The 22,647-nt window shown below is 43.4% G+C and overlaps 1 protein-coding gene across 1 annotated transcript; it reads right to left on the bottom strand.

Annotated features, from left to right (window-relative positions):
- Window positions 1–9,249: 9,249 nt before the first annotated feature.
- Window positions 9,250–21,413, bottom strand: LOC133139308 (class I histocompatibility antigen, F10 alpha chain-like). Its single transcript, XM_061258757.1, has 7 exons — window positions 21,298–21,413; window positions 13,251–13,514; window positions 12,222–12,488; window positions 9,990–10,280; window positions 9,743–9,853; window positions 9,617–9,661; window positions 9,250–9,516 (listed from the first exon to the last, which is right to left on the bottom strand). Exons 1-6 carry the CDS (start codon window positions 21,350–21,352, stop codon window positions 9,630–9,632), a joined length of 1,020 nt encoding a protein of 339 aa, XP_061114741.1. The 5' UTR covers window positions 21,353–21,413; the 3' UTR covers window positions 9,250–9,516; window positions 9,617–9,629.
- Between the last annotated feature and the right edge of the window lie 1,234 nt (window positions 21,414–22,647).

Raw genomic sequence — 22,647 nt, 5'->3', positions numbered from 1 at the left:
CCTTGTGGAAGCATTCTTTTTTCATTCAATCCCCTCTGAATATCAAACCATGATTTAAACAAAAGACATTGGCTTCAAAAATCTTTTTAAAAAGTGTATTTATTTATTGTCATTTTAATATCAAACTTTCATGACACATAGCAACCATACTTAGTCGACTTTTTAACGTAGTACTGTCATTTTCAGTGGAAAAAATGCAATTATTCCCAGATTTAAGTGTGCAGTGGATCTGCATTGGAAAGTAAGCTATAGTTACTTTGTGAAGATTGATCTATGTGCACATAATTTTGGTGCTTCAATCTACACTCAATAATCCATAATGACAAATTGAAAACATATTTTAGCAAATTCATGAAATATCTAAAACTGAAATCTCTCATTTACATAAGTATTCAGACCCTTTGCTGTGGCACTATAAATTGTGGTCAGGTGCATGCGGTTTAATAATCCTTGAGAAGTGTCTAGAACTTCATTGGAATCCACCTGTGGCAAATTTTTGTCCAAGGAACACTGTGTAAAATTGTGGCGAGGCATAGGTCAGGGCAAGTGTATGAAACCATTTCTAAAGTTTTGTGCTCCCAAGAGCACAATAGCCTGAATAATTGAACCACCAGAAATTTGGAAACAACAGGACTCTTCCTAGAGTTGGCCATGCCAGCCAAGCTGAGTAACCGGGCAAGAAGGTCATGGAAGTGACCAAAAACCCAATGGTCACTCGAACAGAGCTTCAGAAGTCCTCTGCAGAGACGGGAGAACCTGCTGGAAGGACGGCCATCTCTGGCCTTCATGGTCGAGTGGCTAGACGGAAGCCACTCTTGAATTCCTAGTTTACCAAACAGCATTTAAAAGACTCTGTGAGCTTGAGGAAAAATATTTGCTGGTCTGATGAGACAAATATAAATGTTTTATGCTGATATACAAATTTATACAAATATATACTATGTGAGCTAGCTGCTACGTGTGAGTTTGGTGCCATGGAGGAGCAAATGCTTTGTGATCAATTTATAGAACGAAAAGGGCATTATAGAACGTATTGTGGCGAGCGAAGGCTCCAAAGACTGAAGCAGAGACATAGTGGCGTTTTTCGAATCGCTTGGCAGCTTTGTTTTATTAAAAAACTCTTGCAGTAATGCTCTTCACAGCAAACATTCACAGACTCACAAACAGGTCGGGCGACGGTTGTTTTTAATAGCTGATCAGACGATCTGTTTGAACACCACATTATGACACACGGCGGGAAGATAACTCCGCCCACTTTACCCCTGCACGGGCGAACAACGTCACTGTTTCTAACATGGCTGCGCCCTGTGCACAGCGAAAACATAGAAAATTGCCCTAAGACACATTTTCTAATAGCCACAGACTACCCGGTCCTATCCAGCCCAGGTACAGAACCCCAGGCTGTTACATGGCCCCCACCCAAGGGGTTTACGTCCCCTGACAACCCCGCAGCCCACAGTCGTCCCACAACCGGAGGGTCGGCTCCGGCCAACGGGGTTACGCTGGCCTCCTGGTCAGCAGCTGCAGGCTCGGCGTTGGGCCTGTAAGGAGCCAGCCGGTCCCGGTGGAGCACCACCAGACGTCCGCATCCCGGCATACGGACGCGGTAAGTGACGTCAGAGAGTTGCTCCACGACCCCACCAGGCCCCTGCCACTGGGGTCGCAACTTTGGGGACAGACCCCACACACGGTCTCCTGCCACGAAGGGCTGTCCCCGACAGCGTACGTCGTACCAACGCTTTTGCTTGGCACTGGCCGAGACCTGAGCCCAGCGAGCGAAGTTGTGGGCAACCCTCAGACGCTCCCGCAGCCGCTGGAGATACTCCACCGGGGACCGACCAGACTCCTCTGGCTCCGGCAGGGCCCCGAACACCAGCTCCACCAGCATCCGGAGCTCACGCCCGAACATCAAGGCCGGTGGCGTGCACTGGGTCGACTCCTGCACGGCCGACCGATACGCCCAAAGGACCAGGGGCAGATGTTGATCTCAGTCCCGCTGGTGGCTGCTGGCAAGGACTCTGGGGGTGGAGCCAGTCTTCACTACCATTGACTTAGCCTCTGCTTACCACCAGCTCTTACTACACCCAGACAGTCGTGACATAACTGCATTCATAACACACAAAGGCCTTTTCCGTTTTCGCCGGGTTCCATTTGGACTCGCATCCGCTCCATCTGCTTTTCAAAAGATGATGTTGACCGTACTGGCAGGTCTTCCGGGGGTACAGGCCTGGATGATGTGATCTGCTACGGTGCCACCCAGCAGGATCATGACGCTAACCTACGGAGGGTGCTGCATGCCCTGAATGAGGCAGGACTCTTTTCTAGGCCACACTGTATCCAAAGAAAGAGTTCACCCTGACCAAGATGGGGTCAGAGCAGTGGCCGACGCCCCTGTCCCAAAGGACACATCCTCCCTGCGATCCTTCTTGGGCCTTGCATCATGGTACGGTAAGTTTATTCCCGACTTCCCTACCGTTGTTGAACCGCTACGAGCAACACTCAGGGAATCTACAGACACAAGGTTCAAATGGACTGCTGAAGCTGAGTCCAGTTTCTCTGATATTAAGAGACTGATATTGGAGAGCCCTGCCTTGGCTCTATATGATCCTTTGTTACCTACTTATGTGACTACTGATGCCTCCGACTATGGACTGGGGGGTGTACTCACACAACTTCATCCAGATAACACAGAGAGGATTATAGTGTTCGCATCCAGGACACCTTCACCTGCGGAAAGAAAGCATTCAACTGTCGAACGTGAGGCATTGGCATGTGTTTGGGCAGTAGAACGGTGGAGAATATATCTTTGGGGACACCACTTTGTGCTGCGTACTGACCACCAAGCACTTACAACCCTACTCATGTCCAAAGGGACTGGCCGTGCAGGACTGTGAATTGCAAGATGGTCAGCGAGACTGCTTTGTTTTACTTATGATGTTGCTTACTGTCCAGGGAAACAAAATGTGACAGCTGACTGCCTGTCCAGGCTTCCCCTGCCTACTACAGCAGATGCAGACGAGGAACCAGACATGCCTACAGGCTATATCTGTCCCAGAGTTCACCACTGCCTGTGAGTCCTGTCCGGAATTAACACAACTGCGACACCAGATACAGAAGGGCTGGCTGAAAAGCCGAAAGAATGTATCAGATGAACTTGCTCCGTGCTTTAATCTGCGTGATGAACTAGCTGTCATGAGAGGTCCTGATCGTTTGATAGTTCCCGCTTCCCAGCGGTCCAAAGTGGTAGATTTAACACATATTGGGCACCAAGGGATAGTTCATACTAAACAAAGACTGCTGAGCTACATTGGTGGCCACAAATGGACAAATATGTACAGAATATGATTGCTTCATGCGTGTCATGCCAATATAATGACAAAACAGCAGTGACTGCACCCGCACCACTGACACCTGTGGAACTTCCAGATGGACCCTGGAAAAAAGTGGCCATTGATATAACAGGTCCCTTTGAGTGTGCCAGGTGGGACTGTCGTTATGCCATCACTCTTACAGACTACTACAGTAAATGGCCAGAAGTGGCGTTTGTCTCTAATGCCACAACTGATGCGGTTATTAGCTTCTTAGCGACAGTATTCAGCCATGAAGGCAATCCTTCTTACCTGGTCTCTGACAATGGATATCAGTTTACCTCCCATGCATTCACCACCTTTTTGAGAGAGAGAGAGATAAAGCACCTGCGCTCCAGTGTGTATCATCCGAGAGCAAACGGAGCCATAGAGAGATTCAACAGGGTGCTTAAAGCGTGTATACAGACTGCTGAAAGTATGCACAGACCATGGAAACAAGCATTAACAGAGTTCTTACAAAACTACCGGGCTACACCACATGCTACAACTGAATGTCCTTCCTGTCTCACACAAAACTAAATCGCACAAACAAGTACAAGAGACTGTAAGACATAAGCAACAAATGAGTAAGGAGTACACAGACCGAAAGAGGAGTGCAAAAGTACCCATGTTCCAAGTGAATGACACTGTACGTGTCCAGAGACCTGAACATGTTAACAAGGGATCATCCAAATTCACAAGACCTCTGTGAGTGTGAGTATTTGGGAAGGTTGAAGACCAGACGAGCTGCTGCATTCTGGATAAGTTGGAGGGGTCTGATGGCGGACGCTGGGAGGCCAGCCAAGAGGAAATTGCAGTAGTCCAGGCGGGGCAGAACCATCGCTTGGACCAGGAGCTGGGTCGAGTAAGGGGTGAGAAAGGGGCGGATTCTCCGTATGTTGTATAGGAAGAACCTGCATGACCGAGTCACCGCCGCAATGTTCTCGGAAAGGGACAGTCTGCTGTCCATCACCACGCCGAGGTTCCTTGCACTGGGTGAGGGCGTGAGTGTGGTATCCCCGAGGGAAATGGAGAGATCCAGGTGGGGAGAGGTATTAGCAGGGATGAATACCATGTCAGTCTTTCCTGGGTTGAGCTTTAGATAGTGGTTATCCATCCAGCTCTGGATGTCACTCAGGCAAGCAGAGATACGGGCAGAAACCTGTGTATCAGATGGTGGGAACGAGATGAAGAGTTGGGTATCATCCGCATATCAGTGGTAGGATAGCCCATGTGCAGTGATCACAGGGCCAAGGGAACGAGTGTAAAGAGAAAAAAGAAGCGGGCCTAGGACTGAGCCCTGGGGAACTCCTGTGGCAAGGGGCCGAGGTGTCGATATCAGCCCAGGCAACCTGGAAGGAGCGACCAAAGAGGTAGGACTCAATCCAGTCCAGGGCTGTGCCACAGATGCCCGTTTCTGACAGGGCGGACAGGAGGACGGAGTGATCCATAGTGTCGAAGGCAGCAGCGAGATCTAGAAGAATGAGGACAGAGGAGAGGGAGGCTGCTCGTGCGGCATGGAGCGACTCACTGACGGAGAGGAGCGCGGTCTCTGTCGAGTGGCCCGATCTGAAGCCAGACTGATCGGGGTCTAGCAGGTTGTTGTTAGAAAAGAAAGAAGAAAGTTGAGTAGAAGCAGCTCGTTCTATGGTTTTAGAAAGAAAAGGAAGAAGAGATACCGGGCGGTAGTTCAGGATGATGGAGGGATCAAGGGTAGGCTTTTTTAGCAATGGAGTGATGTGGGCCCTCTTGAAGGATGCTGGAAAACAGCCAGAAGACAGGGAGGAGTTGACAAGGGAGGTGACAATTGGGAGAATGTCTGGTGTGATAGTCTGGAGAAGAGAAGAGGGGATAGGGTCAAGGGCACAGGTTGTAGGGCAGTGGGAGAGCAGAAGTTGAGAAACATCAGAGTCTGTAAGGGGGGAGAAAGTAGAAAAGGAAGGGATGGGCCTAGAGGGGGGGAAGGGCACAGTAAGGGGGCGGTGGTTGTAAAGGATCTGCGGATGACTGTGACCTTTTCATCGAAAAAGTCAGCAAAGTCATCAGCAGCGAAGGAGGACTGAGGTGGAGGAGGCGGTGCGTTGAGGAGAGAGAAAAAAATGGAGAACAGTTTCCGGGGGTTAGAAGCGGAGTTCTGAATTTGTGTCTGGTAGTATTTTGCTTTGGCGGCAGTGACAGCAGAAGAGAATGCCGCCAGGAGAGACTGGTAAATTGTGAGGTCTGAAGGGTCTCTGGATTTTCCCCATTTCCTCTCCGCTGCGCGGAGGCTGGTCCTGGAGGTAAGGAGGGTGTCAGATATCCAAGGACTGGGAGGGGATGTGTGAGGTGGCTTTGAGACAGGGGGACAGAGAGAGTCAAAGGCGGAGGAGAGAGATGAAAGGAGGGTGGCAGATGCAGAGTCAGTGGGGAGTTTGAAGAAGGATTCGAGAGGGGGGAGTGAGGCGGTGACAGTGCTGGCAAAGGAAGAGGGTGAGAGGGAGTGGAGGTTATGGCGGGCTGAGGAAGTGTGGGTGGGAGGAGGGGGAGGAGGATGGAGAGGAAGAGGGAGGGAGAATGAGATGAAGTGGTAATCAGATGTATGCAGAGGGGTAACCGTGAAATCGGAGCATGAGCAGTTCCTCACAAAGGCAAGGTCTAAGACATTGCCTGCCTTGTGGGTTGGAGGAGAGTGTTGTAGGGAGAGGCCGAAGGAGTGGATTAGCGGTAGGAAGGCAGCAGCCTGGGAGGCTTCAAGGTGGATGTTGAAGTCTCCAAGGAGAATCAGTGGGGTGCCATCCTCAGGGAAGGAGCTAAGAAGGGTGTCTAGCTCATCAAGGAAGTTTCCCAGGGGCCCTGGAGGACGGTAGATAACTGCAATGAAAAGGTTAGTAGGGTAGGATACTGCAACAGAATGGAATTCAAAAGTGGATATGGACAGGTCAGAGAGGGGGAGAAGAGAGAATTTCCATGAGGGGGAAATTAAAAGACCAGTACCACCACCACGGCCGGAAGGCCAGGGAGTGTGCGAGAAGGAGAAGGAGGATGAGAGGGCAGCGGGAGTGGCGGTGTTGTCAGGTGTGATCCAGGTCTCCGTGAGGCCAAGTATTGTAGGGACTGGAGGGAGGCATATGCAGGGATGAAGTCAGCCTTCCGAGTGGCAGACTGGCAGTTCCATAGTCCCCCTGTGACAGCAAAGTCCTCACAGGGGGTCAGCGGGGGGTAGCTGAGGTTCGAGGGGTTCCGACGCCGTGGAGGCCCACGTCGCAAGGGGGGTCTTCGAGGGAGAGAGCAGACTGGGATGGGGTGAAACATAACATCACAAACTGGGATGGAGCGCTCTGACACGCCTATTTAAATCGCCTACAATTGCTCACAAGCAATATCAAATCAAAGCTAATCTACTGATAAATTCCACAGCTATTTAAGCTATTTAAGACAAACGTTCAATCACTCTACAGGTATGCAACTAGTAGAAGTGATTAACAGCGATCGAGACAAACAAACTGGCTCAAGCCCTAACCCTTGCTGTTCAAATTAGCAATTTAAAATCAAACGTTACCGCGTCTAGAGGAAAATCCGCAGCGAAACGAGAACACCTGGTTGGAATGATGCACTTACAGAACCTCATGCAACATGTGTAAGGAATGTGAATGTGTATTTTCAAGTTTAAAGAGTAAGGTAGTAAGCTACTTTCAAAGTGGTTATTACTAGTTTTGCGTAAGAGCCACTTCTGAGCTCTCAGTTATTCACTTTGTTGTATCATATTGCTCCTTTGATCCTTGTTACTAATTACTCCACTGGATATGATTTCAATCCGAGTGTTTATTTTTCTGGGTTATATGAGATTCCTCACATAATTCCTTCAGGAAGAGGGGAAAATGTTGTGTCCTGTTCTTGCATTAAGTGATGCCTAGGTGGCGCGAGAGAACATGTATGAGATTAAAAGAATGAGAATGCTTGGGGGAATTCGGAGAAGAAGAATGAAGTTGAATGCATACTAATGGTGCCTGCTTTCTGACTGAACTTTCTACACGGTAAAATACCACACACAAGTTACAAACAAAATAGTTTATTCGCAGACAGGTAGGTTATTAGCTTTAGAATTCCAATAGTCAATTACAGATACACAAATTAAGAATAGAGATAAAATCATCATCCCTAGCCTGCGTTGGCTACACACAAACAAAGAGTATAGAATATGCCGTGTATGGGAAGCCGATTACTATCTTCCTGATACTTACATATACGTACGATATGTTGTGTGGGAAGTCGAATACGATCTTCCGTTGCTACACATACATAGAACGTGCTGTGCGGGAAGCCGGTTACGGCCTTCCCAGATTGGTCTGTCTCCCTTGCTTTTATGCCGTTTGAAACGAGGCGGCAGTGCCATAAATCAACCAGGAGGGGTGTTCAAATCTGGAATTTTGACCCCAACCCTTGGGGGTTGTTAAGTAGGGAAAATGAGATGATTCCCAGAGAGGACGTGTAGGTTTTCCCTTGAGTTACTGAAACTATGGTTTATTAAATTCCATTTGGTATGAAATGTATCTCATCCGATTCCTAGATTTTACCGGATCACATCCATACCAAACAGATTACCCTTATGTTTTATTATGTTGCAGTTATCATGAAACTTCCCTCCTGATTATCCATTTTACATACAATCCCTGTTACCATTACATAAGACTTAATGCAATAATATAAGGATCACATGGGCAATGTTTTCAAGGTTTTACCGGGTCTATTTACTATCTTAATAGCAGTTTTGAATATTTCATCTAGGAGAGTATTCACCGCTGTAATGGCAGCAGTGCCCAAATGAGGGCACTGTGGCATTGTCCGGAGTCTTCCCCCTTGGAAGTGACCAGATATGGGGTCACAGGGAGGTCACCAATGTTCTGGAGGATTCTTTTCCTATGACCCAACTGCCCTTGGACTCATACATCTTTCCCTTATCTTTGCCAGAAACTCCCCAAAAGGTAGTCTAAACAACATTAACCAGAAACCCCAGCTCTCAGGCCCCTCACAAATGGCAGCCCTTCCTGACCTTAACCTTAACAGGCCGCCCCATCATATCTATGAATGCTGTAGTTGGGAGTCATGATCATGAAGATAACTGCATTATGCTGTAAATATGTATTTGTGCCTCTCATGGTAATATACCTTTTGGACAAAACTGATTTGGGTGAATGAAAGGAAAGGAGACACCCCAGATTGCTTGGTTTCTTCACCTTATCTCCAAAATCTAGGCCTTCGTTCTTGACCCTAAAAACGCGTCACCCATCTGTAATTTACCGCCAAGCTCCCACCAGTGAGACCTTAGTCAGGGAGCTAAAACAAATGGCTTCTACAGAGACAGCTTTTGCCCATTTTCCCCTTGGCGGAGAATTTCCCCATTAGGTATTCAATTTCAAATTCAATTTTCCCTTTTTCACAGAACCTACCTGGTACAATAAATTCATGTTATACTAGTAGTGCTATACTCATCATTACCACATTATAACTTGGGTTATAATTTGCTATTAATTGGCCAATGCATTCCTCCGGCATACACAACTGGGCAAAACTATAATATACAGGAATAAAGAAAGCTGTGTATATGTGTGTTTGATAAATCCAGTGGAATTTGTTAGTTTGTTTCCAATTGCACATAAATTTATATACGGATTTCCGGAAAAATATTTTTCTCAATAACCATAAACAGTAGCCTACTTGTCCGCACTTGCATGTGTGTGACATCATATTTAACGGCCCAAGTCCCACTCCAAAACCAAGAATGAAATACCAAGAAAGCAAGAACATACTTGTGTTCTTGGGAAGCACATTTTTGACAAGTGTTCTTGATGAGAACGGTCTTGCAAGAACACAAGGACAGAGAAGGCTATGCAGGCTTGTGATGCACGGATATGCTACGGTAGGGTTTTCCTTAATTGTGATGTTTGTAGAAAGAACGTGTTTGCACTTCACCCTTTTACTTCTGTCTCTCATGTCTTTCTAATCAATTACATCATTCAATATTAAAATATACATACATTAACTGTAAATGATATACACAGAATACAGGTGAAATAGAATAAGAGGTGCTGGAGCCTATATGTTGTCACGCAGATAATGGCCTGCACTTGTACACTAGATGCCAGTGGTGTGAACAAACAGTAACATGAAGCTGTGTCTTCTGACTCTGAAACTGAGAGGACAAACTATCAGTTATACATCTTCTAAAGGGGCAGAAGAGCATATTGTACTTTAAACAGGGCTGAAGATAAGTGCAATACTTTTTCACTTACCTTTAGCAAGCAGTCATGATGCAGAGTCAACTCTCAGAAAAGTCACTGCAAAAAGACAAAGTGATCAAGATAAAAATGCTTCACGCTTTCCCCATTCAAGACATCCCCATAAATATTGCCTCTCACCTCTGCGTCTCCTCTTATAGACGACAAATACAGCGATGGTAAAGACAAGAACCAAAACCAGCACTACAACCAGAGAACAGATGACTGCAACATCTGAGCCTTCCTCTGGTTCTGTAAAGAGGTAATAGGAGAGTTAGTGCACTATAGTGACATAATCAGTATATATATGATACATATATAGATTCTTCCACTCTATTGCAATGATTTCACAATAATGTTTTGCAGAGCATATAATTATCTGAATTACCCCAGTTTATGTCCAGCTTGTTGTCCAGGGTAAGGTGTGTGACAGAGCAGGTGTAATGATGTCTCTCTCTCAGTTCCTCTGAACGGATACTCAGGGTTCTCCTTGTCTGGTAGGTCCCGTCTCCATTGGGTAACACCTCCCCCAGAATCAGCTCCTCATCTGGGATGGGATGGCCATCTCTCAGCATGGTCAGGTTGATGTGTCGGGGGTAGAAGCCCGTGGCCAGACAGATCACCTTCATTTCTCCAGTCTCAGTGCATGGCTTGTGGATCAGCCTGACTCTGGGACGCTCTGGAGGGGGAAACAGCAGTGCATTAGCCAGAGAAAGGGCAGTTATACAGCATCGCAGAGAAGCACAGGTTCCTCACATGGGATAAAAATGTACACCATTTTGTTAGAAAAGGACTGTCACATAAATGTAACTACTGCACAGCGTAGCACCCACAGTACTGCAACCTACACTTACTGAGCACTTTATTAGGAACACCTATATGCCTACTTATTCATGTGATTATCGAATCAGCCAATCTGCCAACTGGTCAACATTCCAGGCTGGTGGCGGTGGTGTAATGGTGTTTTCTTGGCAAACTTTCGGTCTGTTAATACCAATTAATCATCACTTGAATGCCACATCCGATTTGAGCTTTATTGCTGACCATGTGCATCCCTTCATGGCCACAATGTACTCATCTTCTAATGGCTACTTCCAGCATGATAATGTCCAAGTCGTCTCAAACTGGTTTCATGAACATGACAATGAGTTCAATGTTCTTCAGTGGCCTTCTTAGTCACCAGATCTGAATCCAAGACAACACCTTGTGGATGGGAAGTGATAGAACAGAAGACAAATCTGCAGAAATTGTGTGAGGCAATCATGTCATGGAACAGAATCTCAAAAAAAAAGAAATCCATTCCACAAAGAATTGAGGCTGTTATGAGAGAAAAAGGACCAGTGCTCAGTGGGTGTACAAAGCCACTGCTATCCAGAAAAGGCAGTCAGAAAATATTTTTACATTTACATTTAAAACAAAACAAAGGGCAGGCCTGGGCAGGTTGGATACAGGATACTCTCCATGTAGATGATGGGGACTACAACATAAACCATGATTACAAAAATATTTAAAATGTAGATGAATGAGATTAAAGCACTGTCAGCTCTGAAGGTATTTAAATCCATATCAGGTGTGTGTAGGAATTACAGACCTTTTATAGGTACATATTCCCCATATTTTCAGGCAGTGGCTTTCAGCAGTGTGCTGTGTGGCAAGGCAAGCGTGCCTTGGATTTTTGAAGGACCAAATACATTTTTATGTAGCCATGCTAAAAAATCATTTTATATGCTCTGGTATTGTTTCTTAACAATGTACAACGTTAGGTCATAAGCACTTATTTATAACTTCTACCTCAGATTCTTATTTAGTCAATTTGGCTGTGGAAAGAAATGGGGGAGGGGGATTATTACTTTGTTGTACATCAACCAGGCAATAACATTGCAGCCAAGACATATTGTAGCAATGTTAACACTCAGCGTAGTTTTACATTGATTTCAGTTTTGTACAATGGATAGGTTGCACATATGTTAAGACCGGCGCTTATTCCATGTTTTGCAATTTCTTGCTACAATCTATTTCTGTAAATCTTTTTTCATAAATGGTGTGTTTGTATGTGTGCAGAGTTTGTATTAACACAGTATATAATAGGCAGTTTGAAACATTGAGAAAATCTTTTTTTGCTTCCTCCTTCTTGGTGGAAATTAATCATCTTCATTCTGAAATCCTTGGACAACTGTTTTGAGAAACCTCTGGTTGTTGACATGAGACAGAACAGCCACTCCAGTTGGATACTTCAGAAGTCATGGAGTTACTTAAAGATTTCAGCGCTGGAATTAGACTCACCTGATTCATTGAAGCCCTAATGAGTAAATCACCTGGGTCTGGGCCTTAGTAATCATATATTTTTTAAGTAACTAATAATAATCCCAAAGGATTCCCATACTTTTGCACAGGGCCTTTTTCCTTTTTTTATCACGTATAAACAGTAAAAAATGTAAATAAAAAGAAATCTTGCTTTAGAATTTCAGAAAGGTCTCATGTCCCAAATTTCTGCACCCCACTGTATGTCTGCCATTACTGCCACAGGAAATGTAACACTCCAGAAAATTCCAAACTGTACAGGATATCAGGGTATAAAGAACATGTGCTTTAGTTAGGTGTTTGTGGAAGGTTACTTTACCTTTTCTTAACACAATGTTCTTCTCTTTCTCCAGATAGTACTTCAGCATTTGGATACAAATAGGTTGATAAACAGTTGTATAATCCATTCGATAGGATTCTTCTGTCTCTGTGTTCCACTTAAGCTGTGGCCATTGAGGGCTGACAGTGCGCTTATGCATGTCGTAATGTGACACTTCTGTTCCATCATAAGCTTCCCACCCCATGAGTGAGCTGGGCTTGTCATTGTCCAGCACACATCCACCCAGCCTCTGATGAACATGAACTCCTTCAAAACAAAGAAAAAAAAGAAGCAGATAAGCTAAGAGTCTCAAACATCAACCTACTTCCTTGACATGATTTCATGAAAATGTAATGAGAATATTTGTAGTCTAGTGCCCTCCTCAATTGCATTTGTGACCTAAAGAATATAAATATCAGATTTTGTTGAATGTGCAACATCTATTGAAAATGTCTAATGCCAAAACTTTGAATATTCGTTCATAAAGAAACATTCTTAATACCCTCCGTCTTACTACTAACTGTAACTAACTTCTGTGAATGTACCTGTTAAGGCTGGTTTATATTTTGTTGGGCAACCATCGCTGCAACCAGTTTATACTTCATAAATTAAATATATTTTTAATTAAACAATGACCATTGCAATATTGGGCAATATTAGAACGTTCATGAACATTCTGCGATTTCAGTTGAGTGACGGAGTATAAACCAGCCTTTACCCTAAATTTACTGGATTTATTCAGCTCTGCTATCATCCTTTTTACTGCAAATGGCTCTATGTGTCAACCAGCATATGGGCTATCATTTTTGAGCTGTGGTTTTTTTTTATCATTTCCCACAATTAATTCAGATTAGAGGGTCATCCAGTCTTAGACCTCTGACTGAGCAAACAGGAAATGCACAAGTATGACCAGCCACCATGCTGTAGAGCAACCACTGCCCTTCTTTAATGAAGTATCATGTGGGCCAAATCCACATTCAAACAACCAACCTGTACATGTCAAACATCTGGTTGTTGCACTCAGCTCACCTCCAGTGTGATTGGAGAAGAGGTTTGCATGATGGGCTGGATTTCTCATGGAATTATATATGTCTTCCATCCCAATGTTTGCATCTTTAAGGATAAAATCTTCAACAACATTTGTTGAGCTTGGTTGGCTTCGAGAGATCACTTTCTTTATGTTGCAGTCATAGTACAGCACCTGAAGATCATCCAACATAATCACTCCACTGAATTCTGGGAATTGGGTCTGTCCATGTATAAATGTTGCAAATACCCAGAGAGAGTGTGACCCTGTGGAGAAACATCAACAATCATTAGTAGAGTTGTGAAGGCAAGAGAATATTTGTTTCATGACCAGAAATATGTATTGCATTAAATTCATAAGACTTTCCTATACAACTGGAAACATGTACTGCACATGCCGCACTAAATCCTAACCTCTGTGTGTGCGTGTCTGTGTCAGTGAACCTTACATATAGATCTAAATAACCTAAGTAATCTTACGCTTTATTTTCACTGAACTGATAACGCCTCACAGCAAGGAGGTCCTGGGTTCAAATCCCCGTCGGCCGGGGCCTCTCTGTGCAGAATTTGCATGTTCTCCCCGTGTCTGCGTGGGTTTCCTCCGGGTACTCCGGTTTCCTCCCACAGTCCAAAGACATGCAGGTTAGGCTGATTGGAGAGTCTAAATTGCCCATAGGTATGAGTGTGTGAGTGAATGGTGTGTGTGCCCTGCAATGGACTGGCGTCCTGTCCAGGGGGTATTCCTCCCTTTTGCCCAATGTATGCTGGGATAGGCTCCAGCCCCCCTGCGACCCTGTTCAGGATAAGCGGGTTCAGATAATGAATGGATGGATGGACGAACTGATAATATAACGGACTACATAAAAATAAACTCCAAAAGAAAATACATGTTAAGAATGAAATTAAAGTCTCTAGCTATTAAATTATTAGTCTCTAGCTTCAAGGCTTGGGACTTCATTCATAAACTTTTAAGTCCAAGCCAGGGTCCAGACTGGGTTTAATGGGTAACCAGTTGGGGTGTATTGACTTCATAGTTTGGGACAGTAGAAATACATATGACATATAAAACTGCTTTGTATTTATTATGTAAATGTACAGTGGCAAACTGGCCATAATTTTTGACCTCTCTTTACATTGCATTTACATTTATTGCTTTAATAGGAGATTTGGTGAATGGCGTAGGCACTAGGAGAGAGTGCATCTTCAAAGACCGAGCCAATTTCTTTGTTGAGGCTCACGAGTCGGTTATGACCATAAACCGTATAAAAATGGTTTTGATTGCCCAGACACCTCCTTCTGAGTTTGTGCACATTGGAGCCAGAAGATCCACACAATGTTCCTGTCCAATTTTAGAACATGTGCCTAAGCTTCATGGGGACTGGCATGGGACATTGGAAATATATCACTGTTGCCCTCCTGGGTAATTGACAAATAATAGGAAATTTCTTGCATTAGACATGGATACTCATGGTGGTACCTATGTTTAGGTAAGGTGGACTGCATTGATATAAGAAAGAGAGAAACCCTCCTGTAAGCCAGTCAGAAGTAACATTTGGTCTCATGCGCGGGTCAGCTTGCTGACTTCCCCCTCCCGGAGCATACATTGTTAGCCCCCACCTTTCGGCACACATGCCTGTGGGGGAGAGCTAGAGAAGGATTCTTAGAGGCACCTTCTTGGGCCCTGGGGGCCCCCCTTTTCTCACATTGACAGGTTAGAGCACAGGAATATTGGAGATGGCATAAAGATATTTCATGATAATCCCAGGTCAGAATATAGTAATGTTTGGTGTTATTCTGATTGGTTCAGTGCGACTGGTATAATGGTCTAGTTTTTGTAACAGTCTACCTTTGATATCACAACTATTCAGGAGCCGAGGGGAAACTGGGCAAAAGCTGTCTCTGTAGAAGCCATGTGTTTTAGCCCCCTGCCTGATGGGCCTGGCTGTAAATTATAGATGGGTGACTCACTTTTAGGGTCAAGAACTAAGGCCTGGATTTCAGAGATAAGGAGAAGAAACCAAACAGTCTGGGGTGTCTCCTTTCCTTTCATTCACCCAAATCAGGTTTATCCGAAAGGTATATTACCATGAGAAGCACAAATACATACTGAAAACTCCCAACTACAGCATTCATAGATATGATGGGGCGGCCTATAGCGTAGTGTTTAAGGTCAGGAAGGGCTGCCATTTGTGAGGGGCCTGAGAGCTGGGGTTCCTGGTCAATGTTGTTTAGACTACCTTAAGATGTATGAGTGGTCCAAGGGCAGTTGGGTCATGGGAAAAGAATCCTCCAGAACATTGGTGACCTCGCTGTGACCCCCATACCTAGTCACTTTCAAGGGGGAAGACTCTGGACAATACCACAGTGCCCTCATTTGGGCACTGCTGCCATTACACCGGTGACTGTTCTCCTAGATTAAATATTCAAAACTGCTATTAAGATAGTAAATAGACCCGGTAAAACCTTGAAAACATTGCCCATGTGATCCTTGTATTATTGCATTAAGTCTTATGTAATGGTAACAGGGATTGTATGTAAAATGGATAATCAGGAGGGAAGTTTCATGATAACTGCAACATAATAAAACATAAGGGTAATCTGTTTGGTATGGATGTGATCTGGTAAAATCAAGGAATCGGATGAGATACATTTCATACCAAATGGAGTTTAATAAACCATAGTTTCAGTAACTCAAGGGAAAACCTACACGTCCTCTCTTGGTAATCATCTCATTTTCCCTACTCAACAACCCCCAAGGGTAGGGGTCTAAATTCCAGATTTGACCACCCCTCCTGGTTGATTTATGGCACTGCCGCCTGGTTTCAAACGTATGATTTGGCATAAAAGCAAGGGAAGATCGTATTTGACTTCCCACACAGCATATTGTACGTGTATGTAAGTATCAGGAAGATCGTATTCGACTTCCCAAACAACATGTCTCATGTATGTATGTATGTGTAGCAGAGGAAGATCGTATTCGACTTTCCACACGGCATATTCTATACTCTGTGTTTGTGTGTAGTCCAAGCAGGCTAGGTATGATTACTTACTCTATTTCTATTCTTAATTTGTGTATTTTGTACTTGATTGTGATATTCTAAAGCTAATAACCTACCTGTCTGCGAATAAACTATTTTGTTTGTAACTTGCGTGATCTCCATGACTCTAATTGACCTTGTACCTTTTCAGCCTAAATTACAACTGAATACTCAGGGGGAAATGGTGGCTAATAGACCGACCGATCGGCGACTTGGTGCATCCGTGGTAGTTCTAAGCTGTGAGGCCAGCAAGTTTCTGCCCATTAAAGGATCGCTCAGCTCTTGTAATTTGACGCGAAGGGAACCCCTGGGTGTTACAGCGCTGGTTCCTGTCAAATTAGCTCTAAGGAGCCCAGTTAATGCTACGCCGACCTGGGCTCGCAACTATCATAGCAGGTTTGCATGTATTGTGTTGACTGGACCCTCAGCCTCTGAGTTCTCCACCGAACTGAGATTTCAGCAGTAATGCTAATCCCGGGAGCATATATTGAGTGATGGTGGCGCAGGTACAAGTCGAATGTAATCACTCCCGAGGTCCGCGTAAGTTTCAAACCCAAATTTCTAAATTATATTTTAAATGGAGTCAGATAAACAAGGAAAAATATAGTAACCACTAAGTGTACAATGCGGCCCCGTTTGAGAACGAAGAATATTAGGAATTGTACTGATCCATTTCTGGCCAGCTGTAAGCGGGATATAGGGCAGGTCAATCCATATCCGACCTATGGCAACGGACCCAGTATATTCTTAAACATAATTGTGCTCTGTTCTTGTATGGAGGATAATAATTAACCCTACTAATGCTCTCCCAGCAACGCCAGAAGAACAAGCACGCAAAACCCCCTTCGGCCCCCGCTAAATTCCGTCATTGAGTTAGCGTGGGGTTTTTACAATGAGCAGAATGAATTTGTCCGAAAATCATTTGGAAATGCATTTACACAAATAATGTGGGATTTATCAAAATTTTCAGATTTCAGATGTCTCCAATGAACTTCAGGATTGCTCTCAGCTGTTTGGGTTGTGTGCAATCCCAGGCCTAGGAACACCTCGGGATCCCCCAGGAGGAGCTGGAATGCGTTGCTGGGGAGAGGGACACCTGGAATACCCGGTTTAGCTTACTGCCACCGCGACCCGACTCCGGATAAGCGGGTGATAATTGATGGATGGATGGACATAACGGGAGGGAGACGAAAACGCAGACTGGATGCACGTAACCAAACATATAAAACATACGGCTCCGGATTAGGGAGTAGACATTTGCATAGATTGCAGACGTAGTGCTAGTCAGAGACAGGTGCAAACACTTTGCTGAAACTAAGCGAGTAATTAGGGATAGCATAGGGAGGCGGAGTTATAGAACAGTGCAGAAAAACTAAGAGTAGTGAATTAGTTATGTGAATATTTCTAAACTACCCAATAAAAGTGATTGTTAGTTAGTTAGTTAGACAGACAGTACGTGTATTAATCGGATTAGTACTGCACAATATCTAGATTAGTAGTAGTTAGTAAGAATAGTGCTTTACAACATTTAACTACCAAGCAGGAAGTAAGAATCGCGAGTTTGGAAGGAATGTTGAAAACCGAAACTACCGTAAACACCAGAATAGTGGGACACGCAGACAGTGACTAGGCTGGTAAACATTCAGAAGCAGACAAAACAGGGGATGACAAATGAGAACTGTAATGGAAAACAATAACCAAGGATGTATGAAAAATGAATAAATAACAAGAATAAACATAAATACACACAGGACAGATACAGAAACATTACAAAAACGCAACTGAATTCAACATTGAAATGGGTAATTAGTGCTTAATATTATAAGTAATATAGCTTAGACCTTCATTGCTATGGCTGACCTCTTTTTAGATTTACATATATTGCTTTCATAGAAGATTTGGTGAATGGTGTAGGTACTTTGCTGAGTCTCACGAGTCCTAAATGACCGCAGAATAATCCCACCTGTTCACAACAAAAGCATATTATTTTTAGCAGTGTCATCAGTGGAAAAAAAAGAAGAATAAAAAGGATTCTGTTAATGCAGTGCCATGGAATGCTCCTACTGTCACTGAAATTAAGAAATAAATAGTTTGACATGTTGCAGTTCAATACATGGCACTATTTAAAATCCAAAAGATATAAATCAAACAGTTTTCAGAAAAGATTTATGAAAAACACCATGCCTGGGTATAAGGAATGCAAGAATGGAAGAAAGTTTGAAACCCGTAAACTACCAAAACCACCCGAATAGTGAAGCACGCAGACAGGGGAGTGACTCGGGCTCAAAAACATACCGACACAGACATGACAGGGGATGACAAATGCAATGAATAGTACTGTATGAATAAACTACAAGTAATAAACTAATAACAAAAATAAACAATGATATACTAACAGACAAACAGACAAAATAACAATGGCACTATTTAAAAATCTATACGCTATTTTCAGGAAATTCCATGATAGGTATCCTACAAAAAAAAAAAAATCTATAAAACATTTAAATCAAACTATTTTCAGGAGAAACCACTGGATTATTGATGGCCATCAGCCCAGGTATACACGACACCAACACAGTGAATTTTTACTGTATGCATTTGGAATTATGGGATTGTAAACAATTGTGAATCAATGACTATAGAGGCTATGCCAAGTGAAAAAATACATCAAGTACATGGATAGCTAAAGCTTTTACCTGTGTTAACAACTGCAGCCAGTGAAAGAATAAGAAGTGCTGTTATTCCCTCCATAACGTCCGAAAAAGTCAACACCCCAAACTCAGTCCCGGGTGCCTTTGAACAAGGACCTTTAGCCGATTACACTCAGGTGCTCACACCTGCCCCTATTTGGTTTCTTTGAGACTGAAACTGATAAGCGAAAGGCACAAAGGTCACATCTAACTGACTGGCATATTAAGGAAAGAGGAGACTTATTATTTGGTTAGTTATTAACCAGATTTTTGTTAACCCTTTGACACACAGCTTGGGTCAAAAGTGACGCAAATGAGTTATGTTCAACTAAATACACCAATATGTTTTTATTTTCAGTGCCGATTCTTGAACTATACCAGGGGATGGCCATGGGTACTTTAGGGGGTCCATAATCCATAAACATGTGTGCAATTGTCAAAAATAACCCACCAAACATGATATCATATAAGGCATATCATATTTATTAATCTTATTTGCAAACACATTTTAACATTGTGCCTGAAGATACTGGAATTAAAAAAATACCGGCAGCATTGCTGACAATCTCCTTAGTGTATGACACAAATTTGCAGGCCTGGGCTCAGTTTGCTTGCTTTGGCCAGGAGGACTAGATGGATAACTATTCTGGCCCTCAAGGATCTCAGGCAGATTGAAAGAGCCAGGTTTGGAATTTAGCCAGGACACTGGGGGATGGGATCTTGTCATGGGGAGTGTCACTGAGGCGACATTGGCTCAGGAGGTAAGAGCAGTTGTCTGGCAGTATAACCGACTACAGGGCTGTCATGTAAATGTAACTACTGCACAGCCAAGTGCTCATGCACTGCATCATACAAAGCCACTGAAATCCAGAAAAGGCATTCAGAAAATAATTTACATTTAAAACAGCCAGCTCTGAAGGTAATTCAATCCATATCAGGTTGTGTGTAGGAATTACAGTTGATAAGCCAGGGGTGCACAACTCTGGTCCTGGAGGGCCATTCTGCGTGCTGATTTTTGTTCCAACCAATTACTTTCATTTCTGAGATTGCACTGGTTTACTCCTTTATTGGATCAAAGTGAAATATTTAGGATCCACCTGCAATCTTTGACTGTAGCTGGTGCATATGCAAATCACCAAAATGCAGTATGACTAAACTATTTAAATCAGAGGTGCCACGCCGGCATGGGTGCAGGTTTTTGTTTTAACCCAGCAGTAACAGAATCAGCTGTCTTAGTCCTGTGCTAAAACAACCTGCACACACACCGACCCTTTCTGGAAAAGATTGGACACCCATGATTTAAATAATTAAGTGCATAAGTTACCATAAAATCCTGAAATGGTTTGGCCCTTGCTGTGTACCCGTGATAAACGCAAAACCCAAGAATGTGAAGGATTTTGCAAGGATCTGCATAGAAGAAGGTCCTCCAAATGTGTTCCTTAACCATGTCAAGCATTACAGAAAAAAACATGCCCTAACCTTGCCAGAGGTGGATGCACCAAGTAATAACCCTGGGCTCCAATAATTATGACCCCTAATGAACCTTTCTTTTTTTGTTAATGTCTGATGGTTGGTTCCATTGAAACATGAATAAAGTACAGTATTTGTCTCATGTTCAGCATGGTCAACCATTTTGAAGTATTTATTAAGCTTTGCTAGTGGATTTATTTATTAAATTAGTGCGATAACAACAAAGTTCCCTCTTAATTATTTCCCATAAAACAGATAGGTTTAAGCATAAATTCAAATTCAAATTTAGAATTAAATCTAAATTAAGTGGGGCCACTTCCCCCATCTTACCCTACCTTCTTCTTTTTTAGTTTAACTGTAGCCGATCACCCCCGAGACATGATGTACTTCAATTTTAAAAATTTCATTTTTGGAATAACGCTACTGCACAACCATGGGATCAATTATTTACGAGCATTTTGAAGAACATTGACAGCAACTTTAATATCAAGCAGGTTGTCAGTTCAAACCAGGCCTGTTGGTACATGCATTGCTGGAGGTGAGGCAGCACAAATATACCGATTACATCATGTTACAAATCAATACCTTTGACTACCTATATACCTCCTATTCATTGTTAATACAAAAGCTGGTATTTGCATGAAAGCAAGTAGGGTAATTGTTCAATTCGCTAAGTAAATCCATTCCTATAGGAATGCATGATACATAACCACACAAACATCCACTGCTGTCAAGTGCGTAGTTTCTTTTCAACTAAGTTAGTGCTTTACTTTCGATTTAAATTTTCATGAATAAATGGCTATAGGTGATATGTGAGCATTTGCATCAAGTACATGAATAACTAAAAGTTACCTGTGTTAACAGCTGTAGCATGTAACAGAAAAAGAAGCGCAGTAATTCCTTTCATAGCTTCCAACTTCTCAGAAAGCCAACACAAGTCAAAACTCCTGGGCTAACTGTGTTTTGCACTCTGCGTTGAACAACTGTATACGGAAATCCCCCCAAAATGTCAGCCGAATGACGTAACTCATCTAAAAGGCAGTACATTTTTTTAAATCCCTCCAACACCTGAAACATTTGACATATATTAACATACAGACATACTGTTGTGTATGTATGTAGATTGAAATAGACGACAAGTAGTCACAGACGGAGAAGATTCATAACATCCTTTACTCGACTTCCATACGCATTGTTCTTCTTCTACTTCTGTATTGCAATTGAACAACTGGATAGAATGGGCATTACACTGTACCACATATTCCTCTCTTGTAAGAAATACAACTGTACTGTAGCACAAAAAATATCAGTAAAACACGGTCGGATTCCAAGAACAATGGTAAGTTTCTGCCACGTCTTTTGTAAATTGTGTGCGTTATTCAGAGGTACTCCATGGTACTTTTCATAATTGTACAACTAATAAATGATGAAAAAAATGGCAACAAATGTACTTTCCTTGATTTATTTGCTTGGATCAACTTTAATGGGACATCAGTTCATATTTACTTTCCATTTCAATCTGTGTTGATGCTGAATCTAAGATGTCCTTGTTGTACTGTAGAGACACTTATATGTATGTGCATCTTGGAGGGTTATTTCAGAGTGTGAGGACACTATCGTGCACTCTGGAACTTTAAGGCTCATGTTTAGTCTATTCAAACCTGCTATCTGCTGTACTGTATTCCTATGGCCCCCTCTGACAAACTGGTCTATTCCAGTCCTAGTCCAATTGAAGCTTTGCACTGTGGTCAGTTGCTAAACTGTCAAATGAGAAGGTGACACCTCCCCCAGAATCAGCTCCTCATCTGGGATGGGATGCCCGTCTCTCAGCATGGTCAGGTTGATGTGTCGGGGGTAGAAGCCCGTGGCCAGACAGCTCACCTTCATTTCTCCAGTCTCAGTGCATGGCTTGTGGATCAGCCTGACTCTGGGGCACTCTGGAGGGGCAAACAGCAGTGCATTAGCCAGAGAAAGGGCAGCTATACAGCAATGCAGGGAAGCACAGGTTCCTCACCTGGGATTAAAATGTAAATTTTGTTAGAAAAGGACTGTGACATAAATGCAACTACTGCACGGCATAGCACCCACAGGAATGCAACCTACACTTACTGAGCACTTTATTAGGAACACCTATATGCCTACTTATTCATGTGATTATCGAATCAGCCAATCCGCCTTGTGTCAACATTCCAGGCTGGTGGC

Source organism: Conger conger, chromosome 10 (genome assembly GCF_963514075.1).
Source record: "Conger conger chromosome 10, fConCon1.1, whole genome shotgun sequence".
Taxonomy (NCBI): domain Eukaryota; kingdom Metazoa; phylum Chordata; class Actinopteri; order Anguilliformes; family Congridae; genus Conger; species Conger conger.
Note: the sequence above shows the minus strand (reverse complement) of the source record. Positions and strands in the feature narration are given on the sequence as shown.